Source organism: Callorhinus ursinus, unplaced genomic scaffold (genome assembly GCF_003265705.2).
Source record: "Callorhinus ursinus isolate GAN/ISIS: 27379988/994484 unplaced genomic scaffold, GSC_fseal_2.0 scaffold22, whole genome shotgun sequence".
NCBI classification, from domain to species: Eukaryota; Metazoa; Chordata; class Mammalia; order Carnivora; family Otariidae; genus Callorhinus; species Callorhinus ursinus.
Genome location: NW_027397084.1, coordinates 10,765,526 through 10,786,858, shown reverse-complemented (window position 1 = coordinate 10,786,858; position 21,333 = coordinate 10,765,526). Strand labels below are relative to the sequence as shown.

Genomic DNA, 21,333 nt, shown 5'->3' with positions numbered 1-21,333 from the left:
TGGGGTCTGTGAGGGCAAAACCATTCTCATAATAATACGAAACCAGTATTATTTGCTTTTTGACTTTTGTTTTCTCACAAATGCACAATGGAGTTTTCCAAAGGTTATATGATGAATGATACCACAGCAATCTGAATACAGAGGCAGATGAAAATTCAGCTGTCTATTAATAAAGTCAGACATTAAGGAGACTTGCAGAAATGTAAAACAATGTCACTCCTCTATTTTTTTTTTTTTTTGGAAATACAGGGGTTTTTTAAAATTTTATTTTATTATGTTATGTTAGTCACTATATAATACATCATTAGTTTTTGATGTAGTGATCCACGATTCATTGTTTTCATATAACACTCAGTGCTCCATGCAGTACGTGCCCTCCTTACTACCCATCACTGAGCTAAACCATCCCTCCACCCCCCTCCTCTCTAAAACCCTGTTTGTGGGCTCCTGGGTGGCTCAGTCGTTAAGCATCTGACTTCAGCTAGGGTCATGATCCCAGGGTCCTGGGATCGAGTCCCACATCGGGCTCCCTGCTCAGCGGGAAGCCTGCTTCTCCCTCTCCCACTCCCGCTGCTTGTGTTCCTGTTCTCGCTATCTCTCTGTCAAATAAATAAATAAAATCTTTAAAAAAATAAATAAAACCCTGTTTGTTTCTCAGAGTCCATAGTCTCTCATGGTTCATCTCTCCCTCCAATTCCGCCCCTCCTTCATTTTTCCCTTCCTTCTCCTAATGTCCTCCATGCTGTTCCTTATGTTCCACAAATAAGTGAAACCATATGATAATTGACTTTCTCTGCTTGACTTATTTCACTTTGCATAATCTCCTCCACTCCCATCCATGTTGATGTAAAAGTTGGGTATTCATCCTTTCTGGTGCCTGAGTAATATTCCATTGTATATATGGACCACATCTTCTTTATCCATTCATCTGTCGAAGGGCATCTTGGCTCTTTCCACAGTCCGCTCTACCTGCGGACATCGCTGCTATGAACATTGGGGTGCATATGGCCCTTCTTTTCACTACATCTGTGTCTTTGGGGTAAATACCCAGTAGTGCAATCGCTGAGTCATAGGGCAGCTCTATTTTTAATTTTTTGAGGCACCTCCACACTGTTTTCCAAAGTGGCTGTACCAACTTGCATTCCTACCAACAGTGTAAGAGGGTTCCCCTTTCTCCACGACCTCTCCAACATTTGTTGTTTCCTGCCTTGTCAATTTTTGCCATTCTAACTGGTGTAAGGTGGTATCTCAGGGTGGTTTTGATTTGAATTTCCCTGATGGCTAATGATGATGAACATTTTTTCATGTGTCTATTAGCCATTTTTATGTCTTCTTTGGAGAAGTGTCTGTTCATGCCTTCTGCCCATTTTTTGACTTGATTATTTGTTTTTTGGGTGTTGAGTTTGAGAAGTTCTTTATAGATCCTGGATACCAGTCCTTTATCTGTAGTGTCATTTGCAAATATCTTCTCCCATTCTGTGGGTTGCCTCTTTGTTTTGTTGACTGTTGGAAAATAGTTATTTTTTTATAAAACACTATTATTTATGTTAACATGGAATGGGTTTATTATTTTTTGAAACAAATTAATGACTATTCTTAATTTCTCAGATATAATTTTTATTATGGTAAATATTGATAGATATAAACCACACACAAAAAAACTCTTTGTGGTCCTCCCTAATTTTTAGGAGTAGACAGGCGCTCTGAGACCAAAGAGTTTGAGAACGACCACCAGATGAATGCTTGGTGCTTCTATCTTAAAGCTCATTCCTTCACCAGGTTCCATGTCCCATCTCTCACACACACTCCACAAAGCTCCCCTCTTACACATATGTCAGTTTCCCTCTCTGCACAATCATTCCCATTTATGTATAAACATGCTGTTTATTTTATCTTAAGAATAAACAAAAACTTCTCCTGTTCCTCTGTCAGCTACTGCCCATGTCTCTTCCCCTTTGCACAAAACTTCCTCAAAAAAGTTGTCCATACTTCCAGTCTCAAATTCCTCTCCTCCCATTCATTCTCTTTTTTTTTCTTTAATTTTATTTCCATATAGTTGACACACAGTTAGTTTCCTGTGCACAACATAGTAATTCCACAAGTTTCTACCTTATGATATGCTCACCACAAGTAGTTGCCATCCTCCCACTCTCTCTTAAATCCCCTCCCGTTGGATTTTCCTGCTCTTCCCATTCCCCTGAAGTGGGGAAATCCCACTTGGATCCCCCCACATTGTTAAATCCCCATTCGACAAAATGAATCCTGTCTTCCTTGATATATAGGCAGCTGTCCCTTTGCAGGGCTCTGATAAGGGTGAATTTCAGTTAACACTGTTTAATTAAATAACCCAGTCCCTCAACAACATGGTTCAAATTCCAGTTACCGCATTTAACTGTGAGGAATTACAAGAAGCACAAACTCACTGCTGGGCTGCTCAGTGCACCGACTACCACATAAACAACTCATGCACAGTGAGCAGTGACAATCATCTCATTTGTTTCAAAGTCTGTCAGCGACTGGCCCCTGAGCATCTGTTTTTTAGCTCGCAGACAGACAGCAAAATGTATATTTGAAATGAATCACTGAAAGAGGAAATTGGCGAAGAAAAGTGAAAGTGAAGCAAAGACACAAAAGTGCTAACACTGGATGTAGAAATGGAATCTAACATAATGGAGGTATAGAAGTAGCCACCTAGGAACGGGGACTGTCAGCGCAGTGCTCAGCCAGGGGAAGGACGACTTAGGGCCTGAATGAGGACAGCGGGTACGTGGGAAGGACAAGCGTCTCCCAGATGCATCGAGAAACTTCACATTAAAAGAACTCTCAGAGGTACTTCACGGTTGTTAAAGGAACACGAGGAGATATTTCACAACATCGAAAGCAAAAATAATAAAATGTTGAAAGCTGATCCAAAATTAGAAAGGAATATGCCAATTTGCCAAGGCATAGAAAAGATATTTGCTCTGGTTATGTGACAAGAATGAGGCAAGCAGTGTTCAACCTTGTCTCAGCAAGTTTATTTTACAAAGAAGTAAAACACTTTAATTCTTGATGTTGCCAACTTTTTTTTTTTTAAAGATTTTATTTATTTGAGAGAGAGAATGAGATAGAGAGAGAGCATGAGAGGGGGGAGGGTCAGAGTGGGAAGCGGACTCCCCGCTGAGCAGGGAGCCCGATGTGGGACTCGATCCTGGGACTCCAGGATCATGACCTGAGCCGAAGGCAGTCGCTTAACCAACTGAGCCACCCAGGCGCCCCCAACAATTTTTTTTTTTAAGACTTAGAACAAGTGTGCATGTGAGTAGGGGAAGGGGCAGAGGGACAGGGAGAGAGAATTTCAAGCAGACTCTCTGCAAGAGCACAGAGCCCGATGAGGGGCTCGATCTCACACCCCTGAGATCATGACCTGAGCCGAAACCAAGCATAGGACGCTCAACTGACTGAGCCACCCAGGTGTCCCGCCTGTTTTTAAAAAAATTGGTGTACTAAATACAAATTGGTCTTACTATTTTTTCACTTCCTTATACATATATAACCATCAGAGTTTTTCATGTTTTGACAGAAATTTTTAAAGGTCACAGAACAGTAAATTTTCCCATCGATTATTAAGACTGTTTGGCATGGTTGCTTTTAAAGTTGGAGCTCCATGCAAAGGGAGGGTGGCCTGCACTTCCCTCATCTGACTTCCAGGCCACCACACCCACTTGCTTCTCTTCCTGCCTCGCTAGCTGACGTCCCAGTCTCCTCTCTCAACGCTTACTGTGGGAGGACATCAGAGCCCAGTTCTGGGAGCTATTCTACTTGCACTGCTCCCTTAGAGATTTCACCCAGTCCTGTGGCTTGAAACATCATCTATATGCCAACAACTTCCACATTTACATCCCCAGCTTAGACCTCTTGCCTGAAAGCCAGATTTATATATCCAATGGCCAGTTCCACCTGGATATGCGTAGATACCTTAAACCCAGGATACTGTTAGAAGATGGAAGAGGGTCAGTAAAGTATCCTCTATAATGTAAAGGCACTTTAAGACTGAAAAAGCAAGCCACTCCATCCCATTTACGTAGTTTCTTTCAGGATAACTTACAGGGGGGATTGGGGAGACGGATACAGACAGGAATGATCCAGGCAGCACTCGGCTATTCTCGGCCCCTCTTCTCCACCCACTCAGGACTTCAATCTCCAGCTTTTATGGAGCAAGGGGCATGGTGGTGAGGTCACAGGGCAGCTATCAGCTATCCTTGGTGCCATTTGTGCACCAAAGGATCTCTACTAGTTACCTAAAGTGGGGCCTTCTGTGGGCCAGCCATCTCTACTAATTACCTAAAGTGGGGTCTTCTGTTCACCACTTTAGGGAAGATCAGAACAAGCCTCCTGCAATCCCATCAGGGCAGACATTAACCTCCACGGGACCAGGAACACATAGCCCGGAGGGGGGATGTTGCGTGGACATGAACAAAATGGAGGGCCAAAGATGGAGTCAGTGTGGTCAGCACTCCTACAATAGTTAAACCGAAATCCTTCCCCCAACCAAAAAATCCCTCCTCTGCTACCCACAATGCACATCTTCCCCATCTCAGTTGATGGCAACTCCTTCCTTCCAGTTGCTTAGGCCAAAAACCTTAGAGTCATTCTTAACTACTGTCTTATATCCTCTGTATAATCTGTCTCAAGTCCTATTGGCTCTACCTTCAAAATATATCCAGACTCAGACTTTTCTCCACGTTCACTGATGCACCTGGTCCACACACCCTCACCTCTTGCCCGGATTACTATGACATGGTCCTAACTGGTCTCCCTCCTGATCTAGTCTCAGCACAGCAGCCAGGCGAGTTCTTGTAAAACACGTGCCAAATCTGGCCAGTCCTCTCCCAAGAACCCCCACAGTGGCTCTCCATTTTACTCAGAGAAAAGTCAACATCTTTCCAAAGACCCAGTGGGTCCTACAGGATCTAGCCCCTTCTTACGGGCCTATGTTCTAACCCCACCTCCTCCTCTTTCTCTCACTCCCTCACTCTTGCTGCTTTCACTGGCCTGCTTCTTTCCAGAACTCTGGGCAGGCTGGGCTTTGGCACTCGCCAGTCCCTCTTCCTGGAAAGCTCCTCCTCCAAATAGCCACACACCTGACTCCTTTTCTTTCAAGTGTTTCCTCACTGTCACCTTCTCAAGGTGTACCTGGCTCCCCAGATCAACTGTTACCCACCATCATCCTGCAGAAATCCTTATCACTCTTATTCTCCATTTTCCATAGCATTCATCCCCTAATGTGCTATACAGTTTACTTGTGTTGTATTGGTTGTCTCCCTCTCCTACTGCTTAGAAGGTCAACTCCAGGAGAGCAGCAACTTCTTGTCTATTCTGTTGACTGATAAAAGCCCAAGGGCCTAGTGATAGTATCTAATACATATTAGGCATTCAATAATTATTTGCTAAATAAATGAAGTTAAAAAAGTTCTAAGTTACTAGTTATTATAATGGACCCCCAGAGAACCTTCTGTGTATGTCTAATAACTCCCATTTGGTGAGGAAAATCTAAACGTCTATTACCCATTCATTTTATCAAGAACTATTTCCTAAATATCTTATATGTGCCAAAGCCAAATTGGACCTTAGACGGTCAAACATACTTTTCCAATTCTGGCGCAGGACCTTCTTGCTTTTGAACACGGTTCTGAATGGACAAGAGTGCTTCTCGTGAATACTGGGCAGCATTGCTCTCCATATACTTCAAAACATAGTTGTCTGTGTCAAGGATGACAAACCGGTGGCCAAACACTGGGGAGATGGTAGAAATACACTTAGCTTGGTTATGGTTTTAATCATGCCATTAGGGGTAAAATAATACTGATCCTCCAATGACAAGGTCACAGATAGGCATCTGTGACCTAGACGAAGGAACATTCCATAGCTCTCTAAACTAATATGCAGTAGTTCGCTCAGTGTTCAGGAAGCTCGGGGTCTACATCTATAGCCCACAAACGCGACCACCTTACAGTTTAATTGACATGGATCAAGACACTGTTATCACATATACAAGAATATTAGCTTTAGTTCAGGTGGAATGCAGCCTAACTGCCTCTTACAAGTTAAACGAATTAAATTCCCACTAAGAAGAATCCATTCACTTGGCAGGTAGGAAACACTAAGCTGTGCTTCGACCTACCCTCAATCACAGCACCAATGAAGAAGTCAGTCGGGCCGTAGTAGATGGGGTTTTCCGCTGTTGAGGACGGTTTAGCAACTTTAGTTCTGCCAAGGTACTTGCCCCCAATGATGCCAGAATTGCGGACAGGTGGCTCAAAGATACTGATCATGTCACTGGCAAGAAAATAAGAGAAGACAAATCGGCGGTCTTTGTCTTCCGGGATGGGAGATTCCTAGACAGGAGAAGAAAGGAAGTTATTATGAAGGTACATGATAGACCCCAATGTTCCAAACTTAAGATTCTACAGGACAAGGTATAAAATATAAACCAAATACACAAAGTATAATGTAAGTGAACAGGATGGGGGACGGGGACTGTGGTGGTCTGGAAAGGACATGCCTCATCTAAAGGAGGCTGCCCCAACTCAACTCCGACTGGTTGCTGCCTTGTGCAAATGTAAGCTCAATGTTGTGGGATCTTCCCATTTCTCACGGGAAGACAGAAATCCGGGTGTTGTATGTGAGTGATGAATCACAATTCTACACATGAACCTAATATTACATTGTATGTTAACTAAGTGGAAGTTAAACAAAAACTCGGAAAAAAAATAAAACCCCTGATTTAAAAATGTCGACCCTGGGCGCCTGGGTGGCTCAGTTGGTTAAGCGACTGCCTTCGGCTCAGGTCATGATCCTGGAGTCCCAGGATCGAGTCCCACATTGGGTTCCCTGCTCAGCAGGGAGTCTGCTTCTCCCTCTGACCCTCTTCCCTCTCGTGCTCTCTATCTCTCATTCTATCTCTCTCAAATAAATAAATAAAATCTTAAAAAAAAAATGTCGACCTTAACTCTTTTAAAGCACTATGTGTGCCAAATAAAACATGTGGGCTATGTTCTGCCCACAGGCTGCCCACAGTTTGAGACCTCTTGGCTGACATGTTCAGTTTCACAGACACTAAGATGATTATGCAAAGTTTAGTTCTTTAAACAAATCCATTGATATACATAATTTATTAAGAAGATTTAAGAAAGGAGGAATGAGTAATATAATGTCATAGAGTTGAAGTTGATTCTGGCAAACTGTCTTGTAGTAAGACTGTTCCTATATCAAATCACTGAGAGTGATCACATAACCCTAAGAAACCAATTCCAGATTGAACAAGCTTAAATATAGACATGCTTATTCTTGACTAAAATCCTCTCAAATTGCGACTTCAGCACATATCTTTTCATTTACAACATGGAATTTCTTGTATAATAATTTCTTGTTTATCAAAGAAAGTCACTGGGTTTCCTCTTGTCAAATAATTTCCTCATACCATTCCCTAATCTAACAGTCTCCAAACTTTTTCAATTAGACTCTAACAATAAAAAATTTTTAAACAAACATCCACAATATAGTTAATAAAAATCAAATCACATCACTCCTCTGCTCTCAAACCTCCAGAGGACTCCCGTCACACTGAAAAAATATGAAGTTCTGAGCACGGCGACAGGCAGGTCTGTACCATGGGGGTAGGAGGGGACAGAGCCAATGGTTCATCCTGGCAGGAGTATTTTAGGAGTGTTTTAAAAGTTAAAAAAAAAATTCGTTATGTTTTTATTTAGGACTAAGTGTAAAGTTGCATTAACAATAGAGAATTTTCATATACTCCTCACCAAGCTTCCCCTAACATTAGCATCTTATACAACTTACATAACCATACAATTATCAGACCCAGAGTAATGGTACAACAGTAACGGTAAATAGTAATGGCACAATACTATTAAATAAATCACAGTTCTTATTCAAATTTCACCTGTTTTTCACTTATGTTCTTTTTCTGACTCAGGATCCTATACAGGATCTCACATTGCATTTAGTTGTTCTTTCTCTTTGATCTCCTTCAATCTGTGACAGTTCCTCATTCTGTCCTTGTCTTTCATAATCTTGACACTTTTGAAGAGCAATGGTCAATTATTTTGTTCAATGTCCCTTGTGCATCTCATTTTTGCATCTTTGGCAAAAATACCAGAGACAGAATATCTTGTCTTTCTCAGAGTGTAACAAGGAGTTCACGATATCAATAGGTTTTATTATTGGTGATGTTGACCTTGGTCACGTGGGTAAGAAGAGAAATGCTGGGTTTCTCCCTTCTAAAATTACCACCTTTCCCTTTGCAGTTGATAAATATCTTAAGAAACACACCTTGAAACTATGAAAATCCTGTTTCTCCTCAAAGGTTTTCCGGTAATTTTAGCATCCACTGATGGATACTCTCTGCAATCATTATTGTTGTGGTATGTGCTTAATGGTAATTTTTTATTGCCCTCTTCTCTTCCACATTTAGTAACTGAAATTTCCACTGTACAGAGGCACAGCCTGAGGATGAGTATTGTATTGCTGATATTTAGAATTACAGGCACACAATGAGAGTAAGAAGCAGATCAACTTTTGGGTTTATTTTTAAATTGTCTGCAGGCTTGTTACCTACATCCCTTGTTACCTGCATCATGGGTGACTACTCCCACCACTCTATGCCTCTGGCCTTGTTAGGCCACTAGCTGTAAGACTCTCAGCTGGTGCCTGATCCTGTCTTCATTTCTCTCTCTCTAGCCTCCATTCCCTGTACACCACATCTGCATGAAATGCAGTTCCCTCAGATATGCTGCTGGCTAGCTCCCTAGGCCATTCATTCTGGTCTCCACTCAGCTGTGCGTCCCCTCCCCAGCATTTTCCTTATTGACCAGTTAAACGAGCGCCTCCCCATCACTCTGTCTCCTGCTTTACTTTTCACAGCACGCTTACTACTTGTTCTTTGATGATGTATTTACTCTTGACCAGAATACCCTTAACTGGAATGTAAGCTCCACAAGGCCAGAGATTTGTCTGTCTTGTTTTCCACTGTACCCTCAATGCCTAGAACAATGCCAAGCCCAAAGTCATTCTCTAATATTTGTTGAATGGATGAATAATTCAACATCTATTCTTCTACATAAACATGTTCTGTGCCCTACAAAGTACATATAAAAACATCAGGGGCTATAAAAAAAAAGTACACTCCTGATAAATTATAAGCAGAGGCTGTAACATTTTCTTCAGAGCGTCCATGGAGTATAAGCTGTCCACAGGCTCCTTGGAAGGTCAAGCCTGCTGCTGTGGAGACCACTGCTCAAGTTGAGTTCTTACCTTCTCGAGCTTCCCCAAGTCCCTCCACCGGCACTCCACCCTGAGCCCCAGATACTTCACTAGCCATACTTGCACTTAGGCCCCAACCGCCTGTCTGGGTTTAGCATACTTTATTTCTTTTATATGTATACACTTTTTACTGTGAACTATAACATGCATAGAGAAAAACTGCAAAAAACCAAAATGTACAGTTCAAAGAATTTTCATTAAGTGAACACTCGTGGAACCACCGCCCAGGTCAAGAAACAGAACGTTGATGGAAACTAGGAAGCCCTCCCAACTGAGAGAACTTGGTAATACTGTAAAAGGTTCATTAATCAGAATTTTTATAGTAGGGAGTATGCTACTTGGCCTAGAGTTTGCTAGAACTTCCTTTTTATTTAAAGCTTTGTTCAACATTTTTCTAAAATATAGTAGTCAACTATGTCTTGATTTAATTTTTATTTTTTCAAATATATGCATACAGTTTGAAAAATCACTTGGCCCACCTCCCACACTCCCAATTCCTATTCCCAGAAGTAGCTTATTTCAATTTCTATTTATATCCATATTTCTAAATAGAATGCTTATATTCCTATTTCTGTATTCTTTCCATTTTTAAAGACATTACCCTTTGAACTCCTATCAGTAATTTGCCTCAGGTAACTCAGCCAATGAGTGGAATATTCAGGATTTAAATTTATGTCTGTTTCCAAACCCATGCTCTTAATCCACTAGCCATATGACCTTTCAAAGGCAATTATCTATTAAATTGGTAGGATCCCATTTATTACATTTAAGAAATACAAAATACATCAAGCTAGATATCACAAGTAATGATAAAAATTAGTAAGATATGGTCCCTCCCTCAAGGAAATCACAGTACACTCGATTGCACACAAGTACACAGATAATTTCACTGTGTCAGACTTTCATAATTACTTAATAAAAAAGGCAAAAAGGTCAGTCAAAATTTGAGGGGTAGAAGGGAGAGATTAACAGTCTAAGAACGATGTTTCCAGGAGATAGGACTAGAGCTAGGTCTTGGCTCAGGGCACCACTGCTAACACTACCCAACCCACCCAAAGGCTGGGGACTGGGTCCCGTGGCTGTTTAAATAACACACGACTCTGAAGACTGTTACCCTACAGCTTAACAGACAAAAAGGACCACTGGGCACAGTACTGAGACTGAACGGAATCTGAGCACACAGAAATCATCCTCACCAGTGCAGCCAAATAACGAAGCACCTTGTTATCGTTCACCAGCATTTTAATAACATCTTTTTTCGGAGCCTTTGGAATGAGAACAAAGCAATTCTGAGCAGAGTCTTCAACAAGTCCATAACCGTTATAAGGAGGTAATTCCTGGAGAAATAGAAGAAGTAAAGCAGATGCTATTTGTGTTAAAATTACATTAAAGGTAACCAAGTTTCTTTTTTAAATATCTAGAAGATACTTATTCAAAAGCAATTTCTATATACACAAATGTACTGTAGTCAGAAACTAAAACATTGCCTATTCCATTCCTTTTTATATATAAGCTTTATACACCATGATCCTTGCTCATAGGAGTGACTGATGCTGCTACAGAGTAACCCAAAGGGCTAGACCAAAAGTTCAGCAGTCCCCCTTACCCACCGGGGATATGTTCCAAGACCCCCAGTGGATGCCTGAACCCTATATATACTATGCTTTTTCCCACACATATGTTTGATAAAATTTAACTTATAGACACAGGAAGAGATTAACAATAATAACCAATAATAAAATAGAACAATTATAACGACATACTGTAATAAAAGTTACGTGAATGTGGTCTCTCTCTCAAAATATTTTATTGTATTACACTCACCCTTCTTGTGATGACATAAGATGATAAAATGCCTACATGATGAGATGAAGTGAGGTGCATGACATAGGTGTTGTGACATAGTGTTAAGCTACTATTGACCTTCTGATGATACATCAGGAGGAGGGTCATCTGCTTCCAGACTGCGGTTGACCGTGGGTAATGGAAATCGTGAAAACAAAACCGTGGATAGGGGAGGACTCGTGTGTTGCTGACGTCCACTGATCCCTTAACCACCAAAGCAGGACCTGGCCCTATTCCTGGTCCCAATCCTGGCCCTGTGGTCATCCTACCATGGACAAGCCCAATGGTCTGTGACTTCTTTGTTCTAGGGGGTGTGTGTGTGTGTTGGCATTGGGGGAGGGTAGGACTTGGTTCGTGCTACTGTTTTCCTATTTATCTCCTTATTTCTAGTATTTTTATTTCTTGATTTTTGCCACACAAACAGGGATGGCGGCCATTCTTTACTGAGAACTCAGACTCCTTGTCCACTCAGGACTCTCCTTTTCTAGCAAAGGAGCAAACTCAAGACACCAAACTTCTGCTATGACGGTTATTTGGTGAGTTAGCGTGAAAGTACAGGATGAGCTTTTATTTTTCATTCAGGCCCCATGAAGAGCTGAAAGCGCCACTCTAAGATGGTAGGATTTCTTGGTCTAAAAACTTGAGTTCAGCGGCTGTTTTCCTCTCCTTGATGAGGACTGCAGCAGAGTTCTTTCTCTTTGACTCCTTTTTGCTATGCTTTCTCAGCAAAGTCAGCTTATTCCATACATTTCATGTGTAGGGACCTTCCCCAAATCTTTTTATATATTGCATTGAAGCACTTTGACAAATTAGTCTATACGGTCCATCTGTAACCGTTACTTCCTCAAAACCTGTGACTACTCTGCTCAACCAAGGTGTAGTGCCTGGATCACTGCCTCTTCGCCCACCTCCTGGGGCCGTAATGTGATCATCATGGAGGAAATATGACTAGTGCATCCAGTAGATGGACAACGGCCTAACTTGCTCTAAATGCAAAACCACTACTCAATGAATATACAAGTTTGCCATGGACAGAGGGACCTTGGGTGAGACACCACATGCTGAGCATTTGAGTTACTCTAGAGCATAGGCAGAAATATACAGTGGAATCTAAACTTCCTCTGGGTGTTGGCAGTGGAGATTGAAGAATTTTGAAATAGGGAGGTAAGCCTCTGAACACCTTCCTCTCAAATCCTTTTTGTGTTTTAACAGAGTTCAACCTATTTTTTCTGAATCACACCTTATGCCCCCTGCTTGGAATGAAGACCTTCCCTAAATATCAGCTCCTATGCCTGGGGTTCTGGCACTATGTTTCTCGTCCTGCAAGCTACTGTCTACTGTCAATGTCCTGTTCTAAACTAGATGAGCCACTCACTCCTCGATAATCCTGCTCACATGCTCCACCCACATTATCTTAACAAAACAAGTACACAAGGAGCTTGAGAGTCCCATAATCCTCCAGATAAAGCTTCTCGAGGCCAGCTCCATAGCGGATTTGCTCTCCTAGTTCTGGATTCTTTGTCTTCCCTACCAGCAGGTCTCCCGATGGAGTCAACCTGAGACGGACACATCTGGCCAGTGGATATGTTTACTTACTCCTGAGCTAACAGATTAGCCTGACTTAAGTGTCATGATTCTTGAATTGAATATATCCTCTTCATATCTGCTTCTACCCCTGACCACTGGCCTGCCTCTAGCTTTATCCCTTGAGAACCCAGCTACAGCTTCCCATCCCTACTTTCCAACCACGTTGTGCAGGATTTAAATGACAGAAGCATAATGACTAAGGAGAGCTGAAAGGTATTTGCTGTTTGGTAAGTGGTGCTCTCCTACTCATTTCCAACAAAGACTTCCATGGACAAGCTGAGAGCGCTTATGTGTAATTGTTTATTATAGAGAATTTACTGAAAATAAACTGACCAAATACTATGACTCATGTGCCCTATGTATGGATGGAGAATTGGTTTTATTTTACAGGGTGACTGAGACAGGGCAAAACAAATGAACCAAAATCTACAGTGGTTCTTCAGTTCACTCTGCTCTCTATCTAAGCCCTCCCTTCCCTTCCTTTCTTTAGAAGACAGGTTAGAAGAAAAAGATGAGAGTGAAAGAATGGGGAGCAGAGGCGTTGTAGGACTCAGAACTTTTATCAGCTCAAAAGATGGATCAAAGCCTTTTCACTAAGAAAAATGCACTATTATATTGCAGTCCCTCCCCATTCTACTTCCTGGTTAGGTCAGATTCCTTCTTGTAAAGGGGTTTGGCATTTAATAAACTCCCCCTTGTACTTTGCAGTGTGACCTTGGACTGCTATCTCATACTATACTTCTCTATAAACTAAAGTGATGGAATAGTTTGCTTAATCAAAATCTAGATCTTTCCTATGGTACTTTTTCTCATATATTGCAACAAATGGTACCCCAATATTTGGGGATAGGAGCAAGGGCTTTATTATAATTCTTAATCAATGAGCCTATTCATTGGTAAAGAATCCATTCAGAGAAAAAAAACTGACAGCAAGAAGTATTATCTTGATCCATATTCCTTCCAGAAGTTTTATTGCCCCTGGGAACTCATAGCATATTAAGTCCAAATCCTTCTTTGTAATTGTTTTTATGAAATGTTGGTTCCAAAAGGCTGGCCTAAGATATCACTTGCCTCTTTGGGGAACAAATGCATACTTCACAGGCAGTCTTCTTGTCTAGTTCAAGAAACATACCACATGCGTCCTATTTGCTAGGCACTGAGTTAGGTGCTCCCTGGCCTCAAGGACATTATGGTGTAGTAGAAAAGATTCTTAGACAGATATTTTAATATAATAGGTAAGTGCTAGCAGAGGGAGGCACAGGACCCAAGGAACACACAGGAGAGGTGATTAAGCCTGCTGGGAGCTTAGAGATGCCTTCTTGGAAGAGAGGAGGCCTACACCGAGTCTGGAAGGGTAAGGAAGAGCTGTGTAAAGAAATGATGGCAAAGGGGTTCAAACGCATGAAAGAGCATCAGCAAAAGTGCAGGAGAGTGAAACAGGAGGCTGTGCTGCCAGAACCACAGCTAACTCAGAGTACTTGGAGGCTAAATGCAAGAAGCAGGGCAGCCGATCAGGGGAAGGCAGACGCCTGCGCTGGAGGAATTCATTAATTCCATCCTTCCATTCACAGCTTTCTTTTGAAAAGAAAGAGCCACAACCTTATTTTACACACAGAGGGGTAAAGATATATATCTTTATATATAAAGATAAGTCACAGGTATCAATACCCAATTTTATATATAGGCAACAGACCAAAGAGGCTGGATACATTTCTCTGGCCCCAAATGCACAGAACAGGTGCCAATGCTGACAGTCTGGGATATGGCGCTGCCTTAACACATCAGATATTTTTTTTCAATAAAAATTTTATTTATTTACTCGAGAGAGAAAGAATGAGACAGAGAGAGCATGAGAGGGGGTAGGGTCAGAGGGAGAAGCAGACTCCCTGCCGAGCGGGGAGTCTGATGCGGGACTCGATCCCAGGACTCCAGGATCATGACCTGAGCTGAAGGCACTCGCTTAACCAACTGAGCCACCCAGGCGCCCCACATCAGATACTTCTTGAATTTGCTGAATAATGTGTAATTTTTAACACAGGCAATTTTTTTTTTTTTTTGAGAGAAAGAGGGTGCGCAAGTGCGAGGCGGGTGGGAGGGGAGAGAAAGAATCTCAAGCCGACTCACGCCCAGTACAGAGCCCCACGTGGGGCTCCATCCCACGATCCTGAGACCATGACTTGAGCCGAAATCAAGAGTCGGTCGCTCAACGGACTAAGTGACCCAGGTGGCCCCACATGCAATTCTTACTTGAATTTCTAAAATATGTGGCTGAACCACTCTGAAGGCTCAAGTCTATCCGATTACCATGTGGGTGCATTTAAAAGAACCATGACCTTACTCACAGATCAGAGTGGACTCTGTGGTACAAAGTACTAAATTTTGTGGTTCAGTATAATTCTAAGGAAAGCTATGTGGCAATGAAAGAAAGCCATCTTCCAACATCTTCATTAATCAGCTTCTGTTCACTCCCAAATAGTTTTTAAGTAAAAGGGTCTGATAGATAGGCAGGGAATAGTGAAATGCCCTAGCTGTCTGGAATTTTAAGAGATGTCTTTTTTAATCAAAATAAAAAAATTACATGGGGCGCCTGGGTGGCTCAGATGGTTAAGCGTCTGCCTTCGGCTCAGGTCATGATCTCCGGGTCCTGAGATCGAGTCCCACGTCTGGCTCCCAGCTCAGCAGGGAGTCTGCTTCTCCCTCTCCCTCTGCCTCTCCACCTGCTTGTACTCTCTCTGTCTCTCTCTCTCAAATAAATAATCTTTAAACAAATAAAAATAAAAAATAATAAACAGAAGTAATACAAGGTTTGGTATAAGAAGAGAAATTAAAAGCACACAGAGTATAAAAAGAAAGGTCCCTTGTCATCTTGCACTGCCCTCCCCACTCCCATTCTCACATGTGGAACTACCCACTGCGAACAGTGTGGGTGGAGAGTCCTCCAGGTCCTCTCTTTGGTAAGTGTAGGCAGATACTGTATGCAGCAATTTATACAAACAGGGCCGTATCACATAAATGCATTCACTTACAAATGTGACAAACATGGACATTTTTCCATGTTGATATGCAGAGACTGACTTCCTCTTTTTCTCTTTAACCAGTCTTATAGTCTCACATTCTTCTCACTGTTCTATAGTTTATTCTGCCAATCTCCTTACACTTTATTATAAGTAATCCTTACTTACACATATCCTTACACCTATTGCTTTATGGTCCCCAAACCAGATTTTCTAGATCAAGAGACAGGTAATATTTTATTTTGAAAAAATTAAAATGACGACACTGTCCTTCAAAAAGGTTTCTCTTGGGGCGCCTGGGTGGCTCAGTTGGTTGGGCGACTGCCTTCGGCTCAGGTCATGATCCTGGAGTTCTGGGATCGAGTCCCGCATCGGGCTCCCTGCTCAGCGGGGAGTCTGCTTCTCCCTCTGACCCTCCCCCCTCTCATGCTCTCTCTATCTCATTCCCTCTCTCAAATAAATAAATAAAATCTTTAAAAAAAAAATTCAAAAAGGTTTTTCCTCTTGGCTCTCCTGTTAACAGTATATGAAAATGACCATTTCGGGGTATCTGGCTGGCATAGTCAGTAGGGCATGGGGCTCTTGGTCTCAGGGTTGTGGGTTTGAGCCTGATCGTGCGTGTAGGGATTACTTTAAAAAAAAAAAAAGAAAAGAAAAGAAAATGTCCACTTCCTCAGATCAGGGCAAACAATGGATATTGTGTCTTTTTAAATCAAATAGATCCAAAACCTCATTATTTTCATTTCTATTTTCTTTGATTATCAGTTAAGTTGAGGGTCTTTTTTTTTTTTAAGGATTTATTTATTTATTTTTTAGAGAGAGACAGAGAGCGAGCATGAGCGGGAGGGGCACGAGAGGGAGAGGGGCAGAAGGAGAGGGGGAAGGACAGAGAATTTGAAGCAAAACTCTGCACTGAGCATGGAGGAGGGTCTTTTCATATGTTCATTAGCCATTTGTATTTCTTCTTTTGTGAAGTGTTCTGTATCATATGCTTTGTCCATTTTTTATTGGGTATTCACATGACTCTGTTTTTTCTTTTTCTTAAACCTCTATATCAAAAGATTAATTCTCGCACTACACTCGGAACTAGTGTTCCATTACCGGTTTCACAGGAGGTGGCTCCTTCTTGCTTACATCAATACGTGGTAAATCAGAGATTCCAAACTTTTCTTTGTAATACTGTCGAGTGAAAGAATCGCAATCATAGATGAAGAAGGTTCTCCCGAGGATAGTGAGTGGTTTCCCCACAATGAAGTCTTTGGCAGTATACCATTCCAACACCTCTTGATCAGAGATCTCCAGCACACACTGAGGGAAGTTCTCTGACAGAAGATAACAGGGAGAGAAGAAAGAAAAGGAATAAGGATGGGAAGAAAGACTGACACACAGCAGCTGGGCACTCTTGAGAATTCGAGGGAGAATGGTCTCTAGCTCTGGTCAGGGGTCTCCTCTACTCTCCAGCAGAAAATAAGGTTGTGTATTTCCATCTGTTGACCGGACACAGAAATAATATCCCAGATAGTTTTTGTGAAGTCTCTCTCCCTTATTCAGCCTGAACTATCAGTACAGGTCACTAACCTTAGCAGAACTCATGCTTAGGGGAAATCATTACAGGAGGAAAGAATAAATGTCCTTCCATAGAATACAAGATCAACGGAGGGATCTAAGTCATTCAGTTCAACCTTTGACCCATTTATTCATTCACACAACATATTATCAATGACCACATGTATCATGTACCAGGTTCACTGCTAAATACCGAGATTATAACAATTAACAGTGTAGGTGAGATCTCTGCCTTGATGGAGAAAACAGTCTGTTTGGGACAACGGATACTAAACAATTACACAAATAATAGTTTCATTTCAATTGTGATCACTGCTAGGACAGTCTGACCTAGTCCTCTGGCGGGAGGCAGGGTCAGTGAGATGATCATACTAATCTGTTTATCTGGGCACTCAACAGATTTTCAAATGTAGAATCAACCTTGCATTTTGGGAGGAATAAATCCAATTCTATCACATTGTTTTATGAGAACTAAGGACTGACTTATTTAAGACTGATTCCCTGCAGCATGGCCACCATGGAAACCGTAAGATAGTCAATTCTGGTAAAGTGCCACACTGTATAGCTGTAACCACAAAGCTTGACCCTAGAACTCTGATCACAGGGTGCTTGAGAGGCCACTATTCTCCCAACTGATAACTACTAAGATGGAAAAACAGGGAAGAAGGCTAAGGTTTTGTTACATCAGGCAGAAAGGCTTGAGCGCCAGCCCTTAATCATGACAAAAGATCATGATTTTCCCAATCATGCATCTTAAAAGCCCTACAGACCAAGGGTTCCTTCTCCCATTGCCTAGTGCCTAACCCTACTAGACCCCTTTGAGTTACCCCAGGAAATGATGACCACTGGGGGGCACAGTCAACAATGTTCCAGGAGACCTGGGGTGTGTATGTGTGTGCATGTGCACACACGTGTGCACACACACTATACTACCATTCAACTTTTTTGCTTAACGATTATCTTTTTCATATATAGCTAGATTTCATTTACTGATATTTTATTTAAGTTTTTTGCATATATGACTGTAGTCTTACTCATGGTGTCTTTGGTTTTATTGGTCTTTTCTTTTTTTTTTTAAAGAGTTTTTTTTTTTTTATTTATTTGAGAGAAAGAATGAGAGAGAGAGAGAGCACATGAGAGTGGGGAGGGTCAGAGGGAGAAGCAGACTCCCTGCTGAGCAGGGAGCCTGATGTGGGACTCGATCCCAGGACTCCAGGATCATGACCTGAGCTGAAGGCAGTCGCTTAACCAACTGAGCCACCCAGGCGCCCTTACTGGTCTTTTCTTAATGAATGAATTAGTTCTTTTCTATGAATCTGTATTAGGTTTAGAATTAGCTGTTCTTTATTTGGCAAAACTGAAAAATTATCTAGATCTGGTGTTTCCTTTGTGGAGAATTTTTTAAGTGATTCTATTTCCTTAATGGTTAAAGATATTTGGTCTCTATTTCCTCTTGGACAAGTTAAATTTTTCTAAAACTTTGCTCATTTCACACACACACAAAAGAGACAAACCAAAAAACTGACTCTTAACTACAGAGAACAAATGGATGGTTACCAGAAGGGAAGTTGGTAGAGGGATGGGTGAAATAGTTGAAGGGGATTAAAAGTCCACGTATCTTGATGAGCACTGAGTAATACATGGAAGCGTTGAATCACTATATTGTACACCTGAAACTAACACTTGTATGTTAACTATACTGGAATAAAAATTTAATTTCAATTAAAATTTGCTCTTTTCATCTAACTGAAATTAATTTCCAAATACATGAGTTTTTTAGTAGTTCTGAAATTGAAATGTAACTTGTGTTAAAATTAGAAAATATTGTATAAGATGCCCAGATTTTAAAAATTTGTTAAGACTGACCAGTTTTTATAAGTGTTCCATTTGTACTTGAAGAAATGGGAATTCTCCAGGTGTTGATGCATATACATATTCATTATATCAACACTGACAATTCTATTATTTAAATCATATATACATATATGTGGTTATTGACTTATCTTTTTTGATCTAACAATTATAAGAAGAAATGTTTTAATGACTCCCACTATTTTGATGAATTTGTCCATTCTTTTGCCTAATAATGCTATAAATTTTTGCCTTTCATGTTTTGAAGCCATGTTACTAACTGCATTCAAGTTTAAAATTAGTACATTTTCCTGGTAAATACAATTCTTTTTTTTTTAATTTTTTAAAAATTTTTATTGTTATGTTAATCACCATATATTACATCATTAGTTTTTGATGCAGTGTTCCATGATTCATTGTTTGTTCATAACACCCAGTGCTCCATGCAGAACGTGCCCTCCTCAATACCCATCACCAGGCTAACCCATCCCCCCACCCCCCTCCCCTCTAGAACCCTCAGTTTGTTTTTCAGAGTCCATCATCTCTCATGGTTCGGCTCCCCCTCTGACATACTCCCCTTTTCTTCCTCTCCTGTTATCTTCTTCTTTTTCTTTTTTCTTAAAATATGTTGCGTTATTTGTTTCAGAAGTACAGATCTATGATTCAACAGTCTTGCACAATTCACAGCGCTCACCGTAGCACATACCCTCCCCAATGTCTATCACCCAACCACCCCATCCCTCCCACCCCCAACCACTCCAGTAACACTCAGTTTGTTTCCTGAGATTAAGAATTCCTCATATCACTGAGGTCATGTGATACATGTCTTTCTCTGATTGACTTATTTCACTAAGCATAACACCCTCCAGTTCCATCCACATCGTTGCAAATGGCAAGATCTCATTCCTTTTGATGGATGCATAATATTCCATTGTGTATATATACCACATCTTCTTTATCCATTCATCTGTCGATGGGCATCTTGGCTCTTTCCACAGTTTGGCTATTGTGGACATTGCTGCTATAAACATCGGGGTGCATGTACCCCTTCGGGTCCCTACATTTGTATCTTTGGGGTAAATACCCAGTAGTGCAATTGCTGGATCGAACAGTAGCTCTAATTTCAACTGTTTGAGGAACCTCCATACTGTTTTCCAGAGGGGTTGCACCAGCTTGCATTCCCACCAACAGTGTAGGAGGGTTCCCCTTTCTCCACATCCCCGCCAACATCTGTCGTTCCCTGACTTGTTAATTTTAGCCATTCTGACGGGTGTGAGGTGGTATCTCATTGAGGTTTTGATTTGGATTTCCCTGATGCCGAGCGATGTTGAGCACTTTTTCATGTGCCTGTTGGCCATTTGGATGTCTTCTTTGGAGAAATGTCTGTTCATGTCTTCTGCCCATTTCTTGATTGGATTATTTGTTCTTTGGGTGTTGAGTTTGATGAGTTCTTTATAGATTTTGGATACTAGCCCTTTATCTGATATGTCATTTGCAAATATTTTCTCCCATTCTGTCGGTTGTCTTTTGGTTTTGTGGACTGTTTCTTTTGCTGTGCAAAAGCTTTTTATCTTGATGAAATCCCAATAGTTCATTTTTGCCCTGGCTTCCCGTGCCTTTGGCGATGTTTCTAGGAAGAAGTTGCTGTGGCTAAGGTCGAAAAGGTTGCTACCTGTGTTCTCCTTTAGGATTTGGATGGACTCCTGTCTCACGTTTAGGTCTTTCAACCATTTGGAGTCTATTTTTGTGTGTGGTGTAAGGAAATGGTCCAGTTTCATTCTTCTGCATGTGGCTGTCCAATTTTCCCAACACCATTTGTTGAAGAGACTGTCTTTTTGCCATTGGACATTCTTTCCTGCTTTGTCAAAAATAAGTTGACCATAGAGTTGAGGGTCCATTTCTGGGCTCTCGATTCTGTTCCATTGATCTATGTGTCTGTTTTTGTGCCAGTACCAAACTGTCTTTATGATGACAGCTTTGTAATAGAGCTGGAAGTCCGGAATTGTGATGCCGCCAGCTTTGCTTTTCTTTTTCAGTATTCCTCTGGCTATTCTGGGTCTCTTCTGGTTCCATATAAATTTTAGGATTATTTGTTCCATTTCTTTGAAAAAAGTGGATGGTATTTTGATGGGGATTGCATTGAATGTGT

The 21,333-nt window shown here is 41.3% G+C and overlaps 1 protein-coding gene across 2 annotated transcripts in view; it reads right to left on the bottom strand.

Moving 5' to 3' along the window:
* Positions 1-21,333, bottom strand: part of EFHC1 (EF-hand domain containing 1) — a 77,069-nt gene that overhangs the window by 25,523 nt on the left and 30,213 nt on the right. For both annotated transcript variants that reach the window (XM_025890351.2, XM_025890350.2), the window contains exons 6-9: positions 16,869-17,089; positions 10,518-10,658; positions 6,164-6,377; positions 5,628-5,775 (exon numbers count right to left, since the gene is read on the bottom strand). In XM_025890351.2, the coding sequence (XP_025746136.1) occupies positions 5,628-5,775; positions 6,164-6,377; positions 10,518-10,658; positions 16,869-17,089 (724 nt within the window). The remainder of the gene's footprint in view (positions 1-5,627; positions 5,776-6,163; positions 6,378-10,517; positions 10,659-16,868; positions 17,090-21,333) is intronic.